The 21,254-nt window shown below is 40.9% G+C and overlaps 1 protein-coding gene across 2 annotated transcripts in view; it reads left to right on the top strand.

Annotated features, from left to right (window-relative positions):
- METTL6 (methyltransferase 6, methylcytidine) overlaps nucleotides 1-21,254 on the top strand; it is a 39,079-nt gene that overhangs the window by 7,031 nt on the left and 10,794 nt on the right. The window contains exon 6 of one of the 2 annotated variants that reach the window (XM_042043895.1): nucleotides 1,897-2,391. The exons of the other annotated variant lie outside the window; for it this stretch is intronic. Coding sequence (XP_041899829.1) covers nucleotides 1,897-2,045 — 149 coding nt within the window. The 3' untranslated portion in view covers nucleotides 2,046-2,391. Of the gene's footprint in view, nucleotides 1-1,896; nucleotides 2,392-21,254 lie in introns of those variants that run through there. 2 annotated transcript variants of the gene reach the window in all.

The following is a 21,254-nucleotide window of genomic DNA, read 5'->3' as shown; positions in this document are numbered from 1 at the left end:
CCTATCACTTGTAGAGTATTGTGTAATAAGAGCTGTGAATTTATTTCTGTGGGGCTCTTTGTTCTTAGTCTAAAGCAAAATACAGCCACTGAAGAGACTGATTTGGAGCCAAGTAAATGTTATTCATATTTTATGCCATAACATATTACCTAATTGCTTCTGGTATAAAAACCATTAATCTTGTCTGAGCTCCCCCTATTCTTCATAGGACAATGATGAAATCTAAGATAATGCAGGCTGTGCTACAGCTTCATTGAAGCATTTCTGGAGCTGTTCTTTATTGAGTGATTTTTAGTTCTGTTTAAACAATTAGCTCTTACAAAGTGAATGGATGCTAAAGGGAACAAATAAGAGACTGACCTAGCTATGGAATTTTAAATCCCATTTTTATTGTGTTTTAGAATGGTTTCTGAATGAGAAGTTCCTTGCTAGCATGCATGCTTCCCTTGGGAGAAGAATTGAGGTAGGGATGAGGAAAGAGGAAGGAAGGAGAAAAGAGGGAATTTATTTTATATTGCTCATAGCAGCAGTTGTTTTTCCTTGGGCTGGTCTGTGACAGTCTCATGGATCACCTCTACTCCCATTTTTAATCATTATGATCTCATTCATTTCATAGATTTTCATATAAACATTGCTTAATGCTTGAGAATTCTTTTGTTACTGGAGACCTGACTCCCATCATTTCCACAGAGGTTGCAGCCCTTGCTACTTTTCATTTCTTTAGCACTACATTGGTACACCAAGTAATTGCTGCGTGGGCTGATTTGAATGATACTTATTTATAATATGTCTGGTCTCAGATAACAACATGGAACTTCTTCCACGGGAAAAAAAATCCATTCTTCTACTGTTTGAAATAATACTAAATTTGTGGAAGAATGTGTGGTTGTAGTTTTGTGTTGTGATATATGTGCAACTTCCTTACAATGAGATTTGAGTAGGTCCACAATTAAGTGCTGTTTATTTATATTTCATTGGTGTGGGTCCCCCATTTTACATGAACACACAATGTTTACAACCATGGTGGGCTTGGATTGATGTAAGCCTGCAGTGCCACCAAAGTGGGTGGTCTCATCTTCCTCAACACACCATCTCTTGTGGTGCTTCCTGTACCCACATGATCACTGTTTCATTGAGCTGATCCCCCTGAGCAGTGAAAAATGGAATGTCTTTGTTTTCTATCAAGTAACACAAGTTTAGAACAGCTTAAATTTACAGTGAGATTACTGCCTGGGCAAGTGAATTGACGTGCAGGAAAGGAAAAATTACGATTTTTTCATTACAAGTCAATAGCTGCATAGGTCACCCTGTTTGTGAGGTGCTTCTGCCTTCCTTAGGGGAGAAATGCTTTGAGTAAAATTCTTTTGTTTATGGAAAATACTTCTGGTTCGACTGAGTGGAGGCTGGGTACCACCATATCCCCTTTGCTATTTTGTCCATTTTTCTGTTGAGCAATTGCATGCAACATAAGGTGTTATTCTTCCCTGAGCAGAGGTGCATCTACACAGCTGGATTACCTTTGAAATATTTGTGATAAGTGATGTATTCAGCTAGTGAAGGTCAGCTGCACAAAGGGAAAATGCACTGGTGTCAGTCACAATGAGAATGACAAGGCTTAATAAAAATAAAGAGATGTGGCAATTTTTGGAAATTCAACTGAGTAGCTTAAGCCCCAGTTTTACAAGCTGTTTTGCTTAGGTTGATGTTTCTAAAGAAGATCTTTATTGATTTTTATTCAGCAGTCTGCCCACATAGAACAGCTTGAAATCTGAAGGCCTGTGTGATTTTCATGCTGTAACACATAAGAACATATGCTTATATAAAGGCTGTCTGGTGTTTTAAAAATAACTTAAACATAATATTTCTTTTTTTTTTTTTTTTTTAATTCTCTTCCAGAGTTCTTATCTCAGCTTTTCAAGGCTGAGGGATATGAGCAAGTGGTCAATGAATATGTGCAGCGAGAAACTGTGAATAGGAAAGAAGACTTGCATGTTCCAAGAGTTTTTCTTCAAAGCAAATTTCAAAAGCCTTTCAGTGAGACATAAGTTCTTGCTGATTAGCAACAGCATTGCTTGTTTGAAATGGAAGCTAGCACATAAGCTGTGTGCTCATCTTTCCGGTGAACCAAAAATGACTGCATCCAGTACCTCTTGTTGGTTTCTATCCTAGGATACAAAATAGGAATGCTATTTCTAATTCAGTTTTAAGATGGTTTAGTGATGCAGGCAACCTGTTGAGCACCTGTATTCCTGCTTCTAAAATAAAACCTGTGCAACATTGTTGGAGGATCTGGTAAAGCATATAAATATGGTTAATTTTAAGCATTAGTTTTCATTAGTTATTATCATAACTGCTACTTCCATTTTTATTAAAACTATTTTTAAATAAGTATCCTGAGTTTCCTGTCACTTGTGATTTTTGAGGCTTGTTAATGTTAGAATATTTCATTTACTTTCAGTACTTGTAATTTCTCAGATACAGGATTGAAACAGACTCAGTGAGCAGTATGGTGTAAGCTGCCTTAATATTTTAATAATGGTATGTTTTTAATCTGCTCAGCATTTAGGTGTGTAAACAGATGTTTATATTCTAAATAAGATCCTAATTTATCTGATTTCATGCTTGAAGAAGCATGCTAGTGGATCAGGTCGTCTTTATCCTTAATTAATTTCAGATGTTCTTCATTTCATGTGCAGAAATATTTGAGGTATTGCAAATGAGTTTCCTATTTGGAACTGAAACCAGCAAGTCAGGAGTACTTTCTTGGATATGAAGTGTAGTCAGCTGCTTCTTTCCTGAGCAGAGGTCTTAATTCTTTTCCATCACTCTGAGGAAAGTTGTGTTGGTCTTTGCTCTTCCTGCCACTAAAAGGCACCGTACTGTTGCTGCAGCAGACTTAACTGCTTGAAGGAACTTCATCCTTTCCTTACAGCACTTTGCACTGTGGCATTTTGCCCTGCAGGCCTTTTTCTGTGTTCTTGGATGATGTAATTTCAAAACCATGCCTGGGTCTTTAACCTGCATTTTGAACAGCTGCTCTGCAGCAGAGGAAGCCCAGGAGTATCCGGTGACTTGTGCAATGGCCTGTGCTGATCTTGTATAATGTACACAATTTGCAACAGGGGAAATTCCAGTGAAATACTAAGGGGAGGTCAAATACTGGGGCAGGGTCCAGAGAAGTTGTGGAACCTTCATTCTTGGGAATACTTGGAATAAGACCGGCCAATGCCTCGAGCACCCTGTGACTTTGAGGGTGGCCCTGTTCTGAGTAGGGATTTCATCTCTGGCTGTGTATATGAGTATGTGACTGATTGACTCAGGCTGTCATTCCACTGGACTTGTGTGTTGCTAGATGACCCAGTCATGCACATCTGATGTGGACCAGAGATGATTTTTTGCCTCTGTTTATGACAAAGTAGACATAAGATGTGATAATGATTTTTTTTCCCCAGGCTCTTAACACTGGCCGTATGTGCATGGAAAGAAAGAAGTAATAATTTTCCAGCCTAAAGCTTAATGTTACAAAGTTAACCAGTCAAAATTTTTTAACAAATTGGAGCTGCCAAAGGTCGTATTCAGTTGATATGGTTAGAAATAAATTTGCAACAGATTGTTGCTTCGCGTCAGGATACCACAGGGTTTTTTTGTCTGATACCATGAGCCCCACAACTGAATTTATTGTATCACAAGTCTTTGGCCTCAGAGGAAAAAATGCTTAAATCACACAATTCTCCTAATGATTCTTTGAGGAGGGTTATTACATGTCATCTCCTTTTTTTTTTATGGAGAGCATTATCCCAGAGATTTATGCATTGCTGACCCCTGCTGTGCAACCCTTTAGCTCTTTCTGCCATGCTAGTAATAAATATCTAGTAACATTTATAGTAAATGAAAAGCTATGCTAAAAAGGGATATAACAATGACAGCACTATTCTAATCTGATCTATCATTATTTGGTGGCTTTCATCAGTGAATGTTCATCTTTAGCACAGCAGTTTTGCAATGACTACATGTAGCCTGAGCTCTGTTGATATTTAGTGGGGTTTGAGGCCTGTAATTCCAAGTGCCTTTCAGGGCTGGAGGTTTGGTCCTTTCGGAGTATACAGCACATAAATGAGACTGAAGGAATGTCTTGCATGGCACCTTGTCACTGTGCTGTGCTTGTCATCGTATGCAAAGGCAAGTGCAATGAACTGTTCATCCCTGAAAGGAAATGAGATGTAGGCAAGAATCAAAAATATTAATTAGAGGACTTGAGTCAGCCCAATAGACTTAGCTGCAGACAGCCACTGAGTTCATTTTTACACTGAACTAACTATTGCCAGAACAATAATACATGTTTTTGTGAGTGGCTGTAGCTTCGGTGTTTCTGTGTATTTCTGTGTACACTCTTTTGTGTAGCAGCACATTAAATGGAGAGCAGTATTTCTAACTTTTTTATTATATCTCAGTCTCATTTCTAGTCAGACCTGGAAAATAAAGTAGCATGCATTAATGCCCCTGCCAGAAAGATCTGCTATAGTTCTCATAAACCAGATGTTATTTTGAGATGAATGGGCAGAAAGGCTAATCTGGTTTCTATGACTCTGCTTCTGTGAACTTTAAATCATGGCAATTTTTTGTAACTGTGGTAAAGTTTGAGGAAGTTGAGTCAGTTTTAAGAAATCCTTGCCACATCATGTGAGACACAGTGACTGATGGTTGTGCATGTAGTTGCTGTAGTGCTGAGTAAATTGGATATACTCCCCTGAACTCTTCAGCCTTTCCAAGCTCAAGTAAGCTCACCAGCAGCACATGCTGAGGGCACCTGTACCTAGTACCCTAACTTGAAGGAACTGCTGTGATAGGACAAGGAGTTACTGGTTCAGACTAAAAGAGGGGAAATTTAGGTTAGATCTATCAAAGAAATTCTTTACTGTGTGGTGGTGAAGCACCAGAACAGGTTGCCCAGAGAAGCTGTGCATGCTCCATCCCTGGCAGTGTTCAAGGCCAGGCTGGATGGGGCCCTGAGCAACCTGGGTTAGTGGAAGTTGTCAGGGGGACTGGAATTAGATGATCTTTAAGGTCCTTTCCAACCTAAACTATTCTGTGTAGAACTGTCCTTAGGGAGATGTAGTAATCAGGGATAATGGTATTAAAATTACTTGAAAAAAGCATACGTGCACTGAATCATGCTCACCTTGCACAAACAAGCTACTATGCTGTGATTGTAATAAATGTCTTGGTTGTTCTTTGATTTAAGTTGTCTGCAATCAGTGGAGGCTGCTGAGATGACTCAATTGTCTGTAGAAGACCTGCTTTTTGTTCCCCCTAAGCTGAACTAGCTGCTCTATTTGGCAAGCATAAGTAGTAAGTTCCTTTATGCCAACACCCTGTTCTGAGCAATATTTAGGATAGAAGCAAATAATTGTTGAAGTAATGGGACTGAAAAAATTTATTTTATTTTTTTTTAAATGATTTGGTGCCTTGTGCTTACATCCTCTGATGTTTAATAAAGTATGAACTTGGATTAAGGCTTTCCTGAAGTCAGGGAATCCTAAATGCCACTTTTCAGTGTGGGATTCTCTGATGTCTCCTCCTGGAATTGGACAGCATATATTAAGGAATGATGTTAATGAGCAGTGCTTCAGGGAGGACACGGGTAAGGTCTGACTGCCGTCTATTTTCATCAAATTTACAGAAGTATGAAGTCTTTGAGTTGCCTGACATTACGTGTCCTTTCTGTCAAAGGACAGCTTCTGTCAAATTTGGTTGATGCGATCTGATGTCTGACAACAAGCTACGACTAGACAGAAATCCACCAGGTATTGTGTCTATACTGTATGGATGGGTGAGCTTTCTTTGCTTAGAAATATGCACTACTGAGAAAAAAAATTTGAACTTTAAACTGATGGTATCACAGCAGGTTTTATGTGGTTCATTTGATAGCTAAAAAGCTAGTTCAGGTGCATCTTTCAGGTACCTGAAAGTTCCTTGGGTTCCAAAGGCAGAATATTTAAGTAATTAATATAATACTAGAGGCATGGTTGATTGTGCATCACTTCTATGAAACCAAGTGCTATAAAAGTGGGACCTGAAACTCCAGAATCTGTAAGCATCAGCAGTCAGCTGTAAAACATACAGCCTTGCTCTCATAACTGGTATATGAAATCTGAAAGGTCATTTGTATGGTCACTTGATAAAATTTTTTTTGCTTGAGCTGTTGTACAGTTTATACATCTGAATATACTGAGAGATACAAATTATCAGTTAGAAAGTGCTTTATGGAAGAGTTATTTGAAAGATATATATATATTTGGAGAGGATATCAGTGTTGAGCATCAGTGTGTGAAGGAAAAATGGTAAGATTATGTTTAAGTTTCTGGGAAAAAAAAATCCTGAGTTTCACAGACCAGGGATGACATATAATTAAATAAGCTGTTCATCTAAAAAGTGAAATTTTGGAAATGAAAGCCTGCAGGTTCCAAAATTAGACTGGAAGACAGGGAGGCAGGAAGGTGGCATCTGATTGTGTACGGTATTAGTAATACATGCAAGGCTCTGTGGGAAGCAGAATTTTATATTGGAAAGATATTGCTGAGATACAATTAGTAAAAATAGATAAGTACTTTTTAAGGAGCTTACCACAATATAGCTGTGATGAATTTTTCACTGGTTATGATTGTTATTAGGAAAGATTGTGAACCATTTCAAACATTTGGGAGCAAACATTTGCTAGTTATGCATACTGCAAAAACATCAGGCCCTTGGGTGCAGTAGGCTCAGGATATGAGTATGTTTGTGCTCTGTGTTTGTAATGGGAGTTCATTTATTAGAACAAAGGCAGATGGTGAGCCTGCACTGTGGGGAGGCACACAGAGGCATTGCTTGCAAAGACAGAGGCCATTAGCCAGGTAAGAAGTTCCATTAGAGAACCTTTTTCATTCCCACTTCCTAGGCTGATATGCACCGTTCGTTGTGTTTGCAGCAGGGTGCTGTGTGCAGTCAGGGAAGACAAGGGCACAAGAAAAAGATGACATGATTCTTCCAAATTAATAGTGATTTTGTGTATTTCTACTTAAATGATTCTGTTTGGGACCATTTACCCCCTCTCCCAGCAAATTTTAGGTCTCATCTTGGAAAATTTGATTGCTTTTGAAGGTCTTTGCCCAAGACACAGGTTTAACTTGCATGCTTGTAAAATACTTGATGTGAAATACTTAGAAAGGCACCTGTGTGACTGAAAATATAAATCCAGCTCTGTTTTCCTCCTTTGACTTGTAAGAAGCCTTATACTTCACTGTCACTTCAGTGCTTTTTCACTGTTCCCACTTTGGGGTGCTGTGCTGTCTTAAGTTAGATGGCACCAATCAACTCCAGCTCTGGTTTCTGATGCCCGTAGCATCCAGAGAACTTAGAATGGGAATAAATGAAGGTAATTACAGGGAAAGGTCAGAAAGTAGGCAAATTACCAGTAGACAAGCCTGCCTTCTCTCTAGGTTCCACTCAGTATTTTTCCACAGCCCGTTTCTCTGGACTCTTGGATTTCTGTTGTAAACTTGGTACAGCAGAGAAGCTGCTGCTCAATGGGATAATGGTATCTTCATATATATGGGATTGTTGTGCATCTGAAATTCAAGGATATTCATGAGCTTTTTTTGGTTGTCCTTTTTCCCAGTTTTGGCTTCAAACTTTTGTGTGGAATGGGACACTTAACTGGAATTTTTAATATTGATTTTATTTTTAACATTTTTCATTAAAATGTAACAGACCTGTTGCTATTTTGCTAAAACCAGTGTTCAAAAGCAGGATGGAAGAAGATAAGGAGAGAGGAAAGGAGGATTGTTTTTGGCTTCTAAAAAGCTAAACAAAACTGAGAAATGTTCTGTTCCATCTGTTTTATTTGCAAACCGAATTTCATAGGAACATGAAAACACTTTGAAGAAGCCTCAAAACAATTGCCACCATTTTTTTCTGAACTACGTTCAGAAAGATAGTTCTGAAATCCTGTACAACTTCATAAACTTGGCTGTGACTATCTGGCTAAAGTCTCTAATCACAGATTTCACATTCAGCATTTGAGGGTGCTTGGTTGTGTCCTTTAGGACCTGGCCTCAGGGAACATCACTCTTGTGACCTCTTGACCAGATGAATCTGAGTCACTTACTGGAAGTTGAATATGCAGATGTTCCGGACTTTCCACCTGACACAGTAGCATGCCCTCTTTGCTCCATACAGTGTATGCCACTCAAGACTTTTCTGGCTTTGGATCAGCTTCCAGTAACAGTTTCAGGTTTTGATTTTGTTTTTAAAAGCAGCTAATAAATTAAGGATCAGCAACTATCTGTGTATTCTTGCCCTGTACTTGGCTGGGAAACAATGGCCAAGAAAAAGCCTGTTAGAAAGAAGAGTAAAACTGAGAAGAGACAAGGACCCACCTCAAAGTAAACTGAAACAATCAAGCTAATACAGAGCCAGAATGTATTTTAGAAACAGTGAAAAAGCTTCCTCTTACAGACTTTCCTCTATACAAAATACTAACCTGCCCTTAGGCTTAAGGGTTCCTTTCCAAGCTACTTTCCAAATTCCAAAACCCATAAACCTTACAGGAAAAGAAAATACCACAAGCAGAGCCTACAGCATTAACCAAATGCATCTCCTGAAGTAGGGCAGTGGTGTTCTCAAAAGCCCACTGAAGAGGGTGTAAACTTAGCAACTGAGAGCTTTAATCTTGATTCCATGATGCACAGTTTATGCTTCATTTTTACAGACTTCTTTATGGGAGACATTTTCCTGATTCAGTCATCAATAGCAGATCAGTAAGATAAAATGATTTTGCAGTTAGATATTAAGATATATTAGTACTTCTGTAAAAAAAAAGGCTACCTGTGAATGCCTGATGAAGGAGCAAGACTGTTTTGTTAATGCTAGCAGCAGCATAGTTTGTTCATGCGCCAGGTCAGCCTATTGTTTGGCAGGAAATTCAGTGTCAGGCAGCATTTTGTAATACTGTGAAGAAAATTCCAAAAATTAATATCCTTTTCTTTAATAAAAAAAAAACCAAAAAACCTTCAAAAATTTAAAGAGAGGAGCTTGAATGTGCCTGGCATGTTCAGTGTGCAACTAAAACTGTAGCTGCAACAGTGGCATTATTCATATTTAAATGCCAAAGCTGAAGATGTGCAATGCCAAACTTTGCTCCAGGGACGCTCAAATGGTTTTGCAGCATAGGTAGGAGTAGTGTAACTCCCTGTTACTGTGATGATACAGTTTTTGTTTCATGTAGCCAGCCTTTGAGTTGTGAATATGTTACTGCTGATTACATTCATAAATATGAGTAAAGTATGAGGCAAAAATATAAGCAAAGTATGAGAAATTTTCTTTTGTGGCTTGATTTGACAATTCCTGGAGCCTTTAATATCATATATCCTTACTTTAGCTAATTTTATATTGGTATTGATTTTATGGTGCATGTGTTGAATATTGCAGTGTGTGGAAAGAAATATAAATTTCTGGAACTGTAGATGGTATGATACGACAGGAGAGTCTCAGAACCCAGGGTGAATGGACCCCAAATGCCAAGTTTAACACGTCATCTTCCGACGAGGATTCTATTGAACAAACCCCTTTTAAAATGTTCACTACATGCTTGTTGTGGTGATGTCTGGGAACCCTTGAATAGGACAGCATTTTTCTAGGTGCTGTGGACTCAGAGTAAGAGGCAATACCTGTCCTAAAAATTGTAACCATTCAGTTATGCGAGTTTGGTAAGAAGAGGAAGAAAGGACATCCCCCTTGTGGTAAGACAAAGGGATTTATATTTTCCCTCCTTCAAATTTAAATTAGTGTGAAAATGGGACTGAAAAATTATTTCCCATATCTTGGTTCAGTATCTAACTAGCAAGCCACCTTGATGCAGAGCAGATCCTTTATTAATGAGAGATACTAGCTCTGATGTAGGGAAACCTGGTTCCTGAATGATTTGTCACTGCAATTTGAATGACAAGAGTACCATTCCCAGCCCTGCTGTTGGTTTCCTGGGTGACTTCAAGCCTTTACTCTTACCTTCTGCCCTGTAGGGAAAAGGGAAGGATCTTGGAGTGAAAAATTGAAGAATCATAGAATTGTTTAGGTTGAAAAAACCCTTCAGATCATTGAGTCCAAATGTTAACCCAGCACTGCTAAGTCCACTGCTAAACCACATCCTTAAGTGCCATATCTACAAGTCTCCAAAATACTACTAGGCATCGTGAATCCATTACTTTCCTGAGCAGCCTGCTCCAGTGCTTGACAATCCTTTTGGTGAAGATATTTTTTCCTCATATCCATTCTAAACATCCCCTGGTGCAACTTGAGGCCAATTACTTTGTCCTATCACCTGTTACTTGGGAGAAGAAACTGATCCCCACCTGGCTACAACCTCTTCTCAGGCAGTGGTAGAGAGTGATAAGGTGTCCCCTGAGCCTGATTTTCTCCAGGTCAAACACGCCCAGCTCCTCCAGCTGCTCCTCATAAAACTTGTGCTCCAGACCCTTCACCAGCTTTTGCTGCCCTTCTTTGGACATGCTCCAGCGCCTCAGTGTCATTCTTGAGGGCCCAAAACTTCACAGGTTTTAAGATGTGGCCTCACCGGTGCCAAGTACACGGGGGTGATCACTTGTCTAGTCCTGCTGGCCACACAGGTGTAATAGGTCACTGACAATTTGCCCAGGGATCTTTATTCTGTTCCCTGTCTTCCACTTTAGTGGGTAGCTGGAGACCAACTCATCTTAATGTTAAAGACTGAAGCAAAGGCAGCATTAAGTACCTAGCCTTTTCATTATCCTTTGTCACTATGTTTCCTCCTGCATCCAGTAAAGAGTGGAGATTCTCTTTAGCTCTCCTTTTGTTGCTAATGTATTTATGGGAACATTTTCATTGTCTTTTACAGTAATGTCCAGAGTAAGTTCTCCTTGGGCTTTGACCCTTCTAATTTTCTCCCTGTATAACCTCAAGGTATCCCTATAGTCTGCCTGAGAGGCTTGCCCCCTCTTCCAAAGCTCATAAACCCTCCTTTTTTTCCCTTGAGATACAGCCAAAGCTCTCTGTTCAGCGAAGCTTCTCTTCTTCCACACTAGCTTTTCTTTAGGCATGTGGGGACAGCCTGCACCTGCAACTTTACGATTTCCTTCTTGAAGCATGACCAACCTTCCTGGACTCCTTTGCCTTTCAGGACTGCTTCCCAAGAGACTCTATCAACCAGTCTCCTAAACAGGCCAAAGTCTGCCCTCTGGAAGTCCAAGTTAGTCATTCTGCTGATCCCCATCCTTCTCTGAGAATAGAAAACTCTATCATTTTTTGTGGTCACTCTGCCTAAGAGGGACTTCAACCATCATATCACCCATCACTCCTCTGTTCACAAACAACAGGTCCAGGGCCTTCCCTAGTTGGCTCCCTCACCAGCTGTGTCAGGAGGTTCCCTTCCGCACACTCCATGAACCTCCTACACTGCTCCCTATCTGCTGTGTTGTATTTCCAGCAGACACCTGGTAAGCTGAAGTCCCGCTCCTGGTCCATAAGAAACCAGGAGGTACATTCGGTGTGAGTTCTAATTCTTATTTTCCTACTGCTGCAAACATCAAGTCTTTAAAGCATAGGAGATGAAGAGTTAACTGCAATGCAGCCTTGAAAAGGAGAGGATAGGGTAAAAGGACAAAACTGGAAGTACTTCCCCAAATTAGAAATGGGCATGGTAAAAGGCTCCTTCTGTCAAAGTTGAGGGGAAAATTTCATCTGATTTCCGTGAGAGCTAGTTGTACCTCTAAGATGGCAAAGGGGCTTGCACTTTAGGATGGGAGATCTAATGCATCCCCCTCCTTGCTGACGCTTGATGTTGGGAAAAGAGGAACCACTGATACAGCCAAACCTGATCAAAAAACCTGATGAAGTGGGTACTCAAAATCCATGAGATGGGGCGAGGGTGTAGGAGAGGTGAGCAGGGAGGAGAAAAGTATATGGAAGTGCCTTAAGTGATACAAAATAATTTTAGTTTAGTGGAAGGTTTCAGTTACAATTGCATGGTGCCAGGAGCAGAGCTTGTAATAAAAATTGTTAGTATGTTACGAGAAGTGCCAGTGCTGCTCTTCACCTGATCTCTCCTGTCTTTCCCGTCTGTTCCTGGCCAGAACACTGCAAATCCCACTCTTGTGGAGTCCATAGGGAAGTTGGAGGGTTGGTTATCCCTGTGTACATGTTGTTTGCAATGCAGTGAAAAAGAAATCGCTTCTATTACCATCAGCTGTACTGTAAAATATTTATCTTCTTTCTAGACTGTCTCTGTTTTGTCAAGCTCTTGTCTGGCCTGGTTGGAGGCTTAGTCTCATGTTTTATCCCTAAATATGGATGTCTTATCCTGAAGTTACTTACTCATGCAAAAGTTGGATTTTACTTTTTTACTCTGCTTTGCTGCATAAGTACCGTTTGATAAAAAGGGTGAAGGAAGGGTGTTTGGGATTTTGTTCACAAGGTGGCACTAGCCACTAACCAGTGCCACCTTCCTTTTAGTCCCAGCACCACTGAACTGTCTAAGTCTTTGACTGGGTGGTAGGAAGAGCTGGTGATGATTAACTATGGACCAGACAACTAAGAGTGTTTTCTTATATGCAGTCAAGTCCTCTTTTTGTCTACTTAAATAGCACTTGGATCTCAAAGAAAGAAAAAAACTTTTAAAAAAAGGAAGTATAGCTGCATCTCAGAGATACTTATTGAGAGGGAATGTTCTTAGCACCATGTGAGGGAGAGTAAGGTGAAATACTACTACTGTTAATGGCAGCTGGGATTCTGATTGTCTCCTACCCATGAGGCGATAATTTGTTGCATTGACAACTTGCTGTTTGTTTTGGTTTCATTTGTGTCCCACTATATTAATACCTTAGAAACTGCAGTGCTTTATACAAATTTCAAAATGCAGTGCCTTAATACAATATTTCTTTACAATATTCCACAAAAATATTAGGCAAATCTCTGTTTATATTAACTGCTCCCATTTTCTTTCCCCTTCCTTTGTTTCATAGACGAGCTGCTCTCCAGTTGAGGGGCCATTCAAGCAGAGATGCATAGGATGCACATGACCAGAGAGGCAGCGTCTCTCTCATTAATTACTGTGTGAAGTCAGCTGTAGTTTAGTTTGCCATTTTACAGTTTCTCCTACTTTAGTAATCCCCATTTTGTCTCTGCCAAGCCCTTCTCATTTCAAGGGAAAGAGGAAGAATAAAATTACATTTACATATTGGTGGCTTTATATCTGACTTTAAGCATGGTGTGTTCAGTATAATCCATTACTGCTAATAAGCTACAGTAAAATTGCCTCAACTGCATTTTATGCAACAGTAATTCTTTTGTATATTAAATATTTGAATTAGTGTAAACAATAATTAGCTGCCAGTGCAGAAACTGATTTCTAAGAACATAGCTCCTCTCCTTGCCTTTCTTACACCTTCCTTTCTCTTTATTTAGAACTGGCTTATCCTTGCTTTTTGCACAAGTGAGTGGTATCTTCCAACCCCAAAATAAGTGACTTCATGGAAAGGCGTCTATGAATGAAACCTATCACCAAGCAAAGTGCAGAGGCTGTATCCAAATGGCTCCTTCCCAGCAACTGAATGATAGGCAGAAACAGAACAGATTGAGAGCTGCTTTTTCCTGCTTCCCAAGACAGTGGTGAGTGGGACTAGCAGGTGTGTTCAGTCCAGGAGAAGTGTCACAAAGGACCTGCTTCCCACAGGCAGCCTTTTCAGGCACAGTTCTTTCCTGGCCCCTCTCCAAGCACTCTGCCTATCTACTAATGCATCTGGTAGGCTTTCTTAGAGCCATCTTACTTCTTTTTAAGGGCCTGATCTTACAAAATGCTGAGTAGTGCCATTGGTTTCTACTGACTTTCAAGGAGGGGCCACAGCATCCCACAGATTTGGGCCTTGAGACATTTCAAGAAAAGGTTGCTTTGATGGGGAACTACAGTAGGGGTTAACAAGTGAGTATTAGTACTGTGGTACTGGACTCCTGGTACATTATGTTATTCTTCCTTCCCTTTCCACCAAACTTGTCCTGATTTCCACCATGTAGAAGTAACATCTGGCCTACCACTTCCGCTCTAAATACCCAGTGATCAAAAAGAAAATGTCATTGTCGTATCAAACACTCATTTGTCTGTACAGGCTGAGAGAGCAGCAGACCTAGAGACAGCAGCAGCTCAGAGTGTACTGGTGTATTTGGGCAGGACGACAAGTCTTCCCTCCTTGTTAACACAGGCTGATGGGGTGTCACAGCTGTGGGACTGTGATATTTCCCTAGTTATGTCAGGATTGAGTTCAGCCTTGGCATCTTTTTTCTCTAGACACTGAAACAGAGGTGGAGCAGGAGTGTTGAGTGTTACCCTGGACTGTGGTGTTTCTCTTGGCAGGTTGGTCTGTGTCACTGCCTGTGAATCCGAGGAGCCGTGGCCAGCTCACAGGGGAGGAGCATGAGACTGGGTGTTTGCATTCTACAGTGCTGGCACCAAGGTGTTCAGAGCCAACAACTGTACGGCCTGCAAGGGAGATACTAAAACTGGTATCTGCCCTTTGTTCAACAGGTTAGATGATCCTGGCACATATTACTGAGGCTGCATCCAATACAAAGCCAGAGGCAACACTATAACCCCAGCCTTCCTGTTCCCCACCCCTCCAGCACTCTTTAGCACCAGGCAGGACAATAGAATCACTTGGACAATTTGCATCCAGGATGTGCAGTGCTTTCCGTGGCTCCCAGTCTCACAGCCTCTTCCTTTCTGCCGTGTTCTCAGCGTGAAACTGGGAACAAAGGGCATCTGGAGGCCTGCAGCATGGGTGCTCCCTCCTGTCTTCACAGCAGGTGAATGGAAGCACAACTGTTCTGTGTTGGAACTAATCGGTGATCACAGCTGTCTCTGAGGTTGTGCTGGATTGTTGTACCCTGGAGAAACCGTGGCACAAGCAGTTGGAATGGGATGCTGTGCTATGTGGAGGCTCATATTGTGCCAGGCTAAGCAATTAGGGCTTGTCCACTGAATAAAGCAGACTGTGACCAGGTTTCTTGGCACTGTGTGACTATTGTATGGCAGATGGTACATGGGGTATAATGGACTAAGAAAATATTCTGAGTGGGGAAAATGTCACAGCTAAAAATGGCACCATAGCTGACATTGCTCTGGAAAAGCAGAGGCCAACTGAAAAAGCCTTTTATGCAGACAGTGGGTATCAGCAAAAGATGAAGACAGTCATAAGACTTCTTTTCCCTCCCATTCTGAATCAGTTGATATGTCTCAGACTTTAGAATTGTGACCAAGAGGTGAAGAGTGCATTTTCTTGTTCTGTTTTTAATACGTGAATACAAATTGAAAATGCAAACTGAGACACCAGCTTTTTCCATTGTGGGTGTTAACATGGTCCCTGATGAATTGCCATGTGGGGTCTGAGACAAAGCCATCAGAGAACGCTATTACTAGACAGCGCAAAACTGACCAGTTATATTAATCAGTTATAATTTGCAAGGCAGAGGGAAACCCCCGGGCTGGTTTATGAAATTTAAGATGGTTGAACAACTGTCCAGTGCCGTGGAGGTACTAGAAAATAAAATCTACAGACTACAAGAAATGCAGAAGGGCATGCCAGAACTCAAAATGTGCTGATGCAGAGACTTTGGCAAACATTGTTAGCCAAGACAGTGCAGCATTTGAAAGAAGGATGCAAAAACACCCACGGGTTGTATTATTTGCTGGTGGAATGCAATGAGTATAGGTTGGACTGGAGGATAGTGAGCCTCAGGAAGAAAAGTGAATACTGCTTCAGCTGAAGCAAATCTCTCCTAAACCACGTAATTGTGTTAGCAAAGAGGTATCCAGTGGGTCGCAGACTGATATGAACCACAAATACAGGAATATCAACACAGACAGTGCTGATATGACTGAAGAGAAACAGATAAAGCCTAAGTGATGATGGTAAGGTATGCAATTGACAATCTTGGTAAGTTGTGAATGCGCTCTATTAGTTTGCTGGGTGCAGGAGTGGGGAGGATATTAGTTGTTATGGGAATCTGGGACTTACCTACTTACTGACCTCCTCAGGTGAATATGCCATTAGAGAGGGAGGAGGCAAAAAAAAACCAAAACAACTGAGAGTGTGTGTTCACAGATCAGCAGTATTTGTAACACAGCAGCAGAGACAGCCCCACTGTCCCATAGCATTAGTATAGCCCTCCTTGCCCTGAGGCAGAAGTCTGGGGAGAGACAGGCAAATTGATTACCCTGTGAATCACAAAATCAATAGGGGAGTTAACAGCATAGATACCCATTTGCTCATTGTTCTGAGAGAAGGCAGAAATCCAGAATCATCCGCTTCATATATGAACCCAAAGACATTTAATAAGCATTTAAAAAGGAGCATTTTTCCAAGAGCTGGAAGAAAAATGCTTAAAGGATTCAAACATTATTTTTTTAAGCTTGGTGCATCGGCAAAGTTCTGAAAGCCTAAAAAGAGTGCATACATGCATTGAAGCCTTGCGCATTCCTGGGACACTGCTTTCTCAGATAAACTCTGGGACTTGGGCCTGCAGCATGGCCCCCAAATGACTGAACGTTGCGATAAACTTGTTTGTGCACCATTTCCCCTTCTCTCTCTTGAAGTCCTTGTTTTCATTAAAAAGGAGAATAGCTGTGCAGGCAGGGAGAAAGCCAGAAGGGTACTGCCTTGTGCCTGTATTACGGAGTATACTCATCCTGATAGCCTTCAGATGCCAATTGGGATTTCTTGGGTCGTGAGGAATTTCACTGGAAAATGCAAAGGACAGTAAATGGTAAGGGGAGCAAATGTTTCTGCAGAGCACTGCTTTGGCAGCCTGGGTCACTGCCTGGGTCTCCTTCTCTCAGAAACAGGGAAGAGATAGATACTACTAACTGATGCAAGCTCTGAGTGATCAGGCCTGGGCAGTGTGTGGATGCTGAGGAGCACTGGCTGTGCATGGTTGGGAAGGCAGCAGTGCTGCACTTTTTGGGAGGTTCCTCTGCAGAGTCCCACATTGCACAGGGGTACATGGTTGCAGCTGGCAGACTGCACAAGGCAGACCTCTGTGCCTGCTTGACTCAGGGTGATTTCTGAACCAGGAGATCAAATCCATCAACAAGTCACTTCCTATCCAGCCCTTTTGCCCATTTTCCATAATGTCCTTCTTTATAATCCTCCTACCCTTAAGTAAATTGACTTGCCTGGCTTCTTTCTCCCTTCAGTGATGCTAGCTACCATGTAACTAACACTTGTTATCTGTATATGATAAACATTTCCTTCCTTCTCTAGTTTATTGTCTTTAGACTGCAAATATTTGAGGGCAGGTTTGATTTCATGTATGTTTATGTGGTACTTAGAACAGCAGAATCTGAATTTGGGCTGAAACGATGAGGATTTAGTGACCCCTATCCTTATCTGTCATTTATAAAAGGTAAGTTCTACTGGTAAATGCTCTGGAGAAAGCACTGCTGCCTCCATTCGCCTTTGTTCCTGCTGTGCCTCATTTGCGTTGAGGATGTGTTGGAGGAAATTGCTCTACACACAACATGGAGTTAATTGCACTTTATTATACCCTTACTCAACATCTCTCTTTTTTTTTTCCTTTAATTTCTCCTTTTTCTATTAAGCACTAACAAAAAATATAGACAATTCAGATATATTTTTCTTTTATGCATAATAAGAGCCTTCTCTATCTCCTTGTTATGCTGACTAGTGAGTTCAAACAGTTTCGTATCACTCTTCACATACAGCTCAGCACAGTATGTCATCCAACCTCTTCCCTTCAGCCATTTGCTCCCATCTCAGCAAGTTCTTAATCTAAAAAAGATCCTAAATTGCATTAATTGGTCTGTGAGCCGACATGTAATGCAGCCTGGTTTGTGAGGCTGCACAGAAAGAGAGGAAACCTCATTCATTATAAGCTAATGTTCTAATTTCTTTTAGCCAAGTGGTGCTTGCAAGCATTTGTGCAAAGAAAGGACCTGTGCTCTGTAGAGCCAGTCCCAGTGCTTATTTCCCAATTTTGGGTCGTGTTCCCTTCAGAAAGTAGGCGTGAGAAGAAGAGCAGCCCAGCTGAAGACAAGAAGTGAGAGATTTGAGGAGAGGAAAATTGTGTTTGAATTACTGTCAGCAACATGTATGAGAAAAAGCACAGAGGCTGGTGGGCTTCTGCTTTGGTTCCAGAAAACAAAAATTGTGCAATCTTTAACCATCAGAGAAGCACAGGTAGAGTAAATCATTGCCTAGAGAGCTGATTTGGTTGAGGACCCTTACTATGACATGAACACAGACAAAGGTCAACAGTGGTGCAAAACAACCTAAGTGCTCCTGCTATTTGTTCTCTGAAGAGTTTGCTTTGTTCCTTAGATTTACCTGGACAGTACAGGATTTACATAAAGCTGGCTAGGAAATGCATGGTAGTGTTTTACACACAGAAAATCTGCTTGGAGAAACTTAAACAGCAGGTCCCGTCCTTAGTTTCTTCAGGCAGAGGAGGATTAAGCAGTAGAGAGTGATGGACAGGCTCACTAGAGGATTTGAATCACTGAACTTAGATACTGAGACTAGCTAGGGCTAAATGGCTGCAAGGGCACAGACAAAGAATAAAATGCTGAGTTAAGCAGCTCTGGATGTATTTTGGCCACTCTTGCAGTCTGTTTAGGACATGAAAAGAGGACCAGAGGGAGGTAGGCTCTGGTTTTCCTTGAGGCTGGAGTTTCTTGGCTGTGTTTGCTTGCTTTCAGCTCTGTTCTCTGTGCTCTCAGGCAGAGCGTACCCTGTGTGTGAGACTGGGCTGAGAGCTTCAGGCAGTCAGAGGTGACTTCCTTCTCTTGTTTTTCCCAAGCATCTCTGTCTGGCTCAAGGCTCTTGATATAACATACCATACAGTAGAGTGAAGCTCAAACTCCTAATCAGTATAAATAGTAAGGATTGCTCACTTGGCAAGTCTTGGCTTTAGCTCTCAAGAAAGCTTTCGTTGCCTTGCTTCAAGTTCCTCAAGTTCCTACGGAAGAAAAGTTGTTCAGCTGGCCTTAGAGTAGGGAACACATGGAGTAGAAGAAACACAAAAATTCAATTTGGACAGCAGTAGAAGAGAAAGTAAGCAAGGAGTGTGGAAATAAGGCTTTGTGTGCAATGTCAGCTCTCTATGCTGTCTTCCCATTATGCAGCCCACTTTCATAGTTTTGTTTTTCTTCTTGGCGTCCTGGTTCAGGCTGTTGTATTACAGACTCAGTTCTCGTTAGCAGAAATACAACCTCAGTTCCCAATCCTCCGAGGTACAAAGCTTGGAACAATGGCATGATAGTAACACTCCCAAATGGAGAGTCTACTGTGAATCTATTTTAAGCCATTTTGGGAGGAGGAGGGGGGTTTGACAGGAGGAGGATATTTGGTTATATTATGCAGAAGCTGCAGAATTCTCTTCCTTCTCTTCCCCCACTTACAGTTCTTGTAGGTGAAGAGGTGGGAAATGTACCAGATTACCTGGAGTTGATGGGAGAAACCTATCTAGGATTTCTTGATTTAAAAACTGCTGGGCTTTTTGTATTGTGACAGAAATACTTTACAAAATTCTCTTGTGTTTCATGTGCTAGTAATTTTAAAAGATGTCCTAGATATAATATAAAGTGGATAGATAGGTATAAAATACACTTTGGATACAGCAGACAAGAATGAGTGCATGTAATGACTGCTTGGATTTGCAGGATAGGAATCTAAGTCAGTAGGTATGTTAGAAACACTTAGAAGAGTGGTCTGCTCATCTGAGAAACCCCACAGAACTGCAGATTCAAAAGCAAAATGTGTGGCAGATAAAAGTGACCGCTGTCTTTTGAACTTCTCGATGATTTTTTTATTGCTTGTACGTCTGTAAGATAGCTGTGAGACCATTTTAATGCATCTTTTGGAAGGAACAGCAGTTTTAAGCCTGAAGTTTTCTTTCTTGCTGCATTTATTTTTCCCCTTCAGGGCATACAGGTGTTCCTTTGCTGTCTCTGTACCTGCTCATATTGCAATTTTCCATTGCAGTGTTTGGGGCAGGGGCGGCAGCAGCAGCAGCCTGGCTGTGGGTCAGGCTGTGGCAAGCACATGAGGAGGTACCTGGCAGATCATACACTTGTTCTCCACCTCTGTTTTGAAACAGGCAGTGGCATGGCTCTAGCCAACATGCCTTCAGTTAGACCATGTGGATTTGTGAAAATAGCAATTTAAAGTGCCTGGCTGAAAACCATAATTTAGTAGAGAAGTATTTCAGTGTTCTTACTGCATTATGCCAATGTAAAGAATTCTGGCAGTTCTAATAATAACCTTGCTTTACATAGCTTAAAAAAACCCTCTAGTCTTTCTTTTCTACTTTATTTTTTTTCCCAGACAGTTCCTAGTTGTAAACTGTGTGATGCAGCTTTCAAGAGAAACTGTTGCTATTTTTCTACTGACTAGAAAAATCCATGTTCTTTATTGTGAGATCAGACTCTAAGTATGTAACTCCTGAAAGCTTAAAGTTTATTTCTTACATGAGAAAGCAAATTCAAATCAAGAGTCCAAATTTCAAAGTTTTCTTTATCCTAAGTTTTAAAGATGAGGATTGTGGAGAAGTAGCAGTATATGAACTAACAACATTTCAGAGGAGACTTCTGAGCTCTGAATTTGGCATTCATCGCCACTGCCCAAATTCCTAAAGTTTTTCTTATTTTAAACCATTTATTTATTTTGTAGCCAAATTATTGTAACATTAGAAAACACATTAGTCGCACATCTGTTATCAGAGTGGTTCTATCAAGTCTGATTACAGTAATTTTTAAAATCAGAGCCTGTAAGTGAAGTCTGTAGTATCTGTTTTCATCTGGATAAAAAGCAGCACTCCTTTTTGAAGAGAAATTGATCTGACTCTGCACACTTGGATACCAATTAGGAAGAAATTCTCACTGCAAAAGCACAAGAAAGAGCGGGCAGAAGGCTGTACATCTCTTTAAAAAGAAGCTGAAATGATACTCTTTTTACAGTCATGTTAATCTTGGCATTTGAATCAGAGAGTATCTGAACAGAGATGTCTGAACACAGGATTTTGGGTGTGGAGGAGGTGCACCAGAAAAGAAGCCATAATTGATGAACAGCTCTGTTCCAGTAGTGGCTTCCTCCAGTCTCCAGTCCTGCAGCTCTCAGGGAGGCACTGGGAGCCATGGAGACTCCATCTCCAGTAGTGAGATGCTGTTAGATGTTAAT

This window comes from Corvus kubaryi, unplaced genomic scaffold, assembly GCF_017639235.1.
Source record: "Corvus kubaryi isolate FWS band 111438036 unplaced genomic scaffold, C.kubaryi_AGA036_p1.0 37398, whole genome shotgun sequence".
In the NCBI taxonomy this organism is placed as follows: Eukaryota; Metazoa; Chordata; class Aves; order Passeriformes; family Corvidae; genus Corvus; species Corvus kubaryi.
The sequence above is the reverse complement of the archived record's forward strand: the minus strand, read 5'-3'. Positions and strand labels throughout refer to the sequence as shown.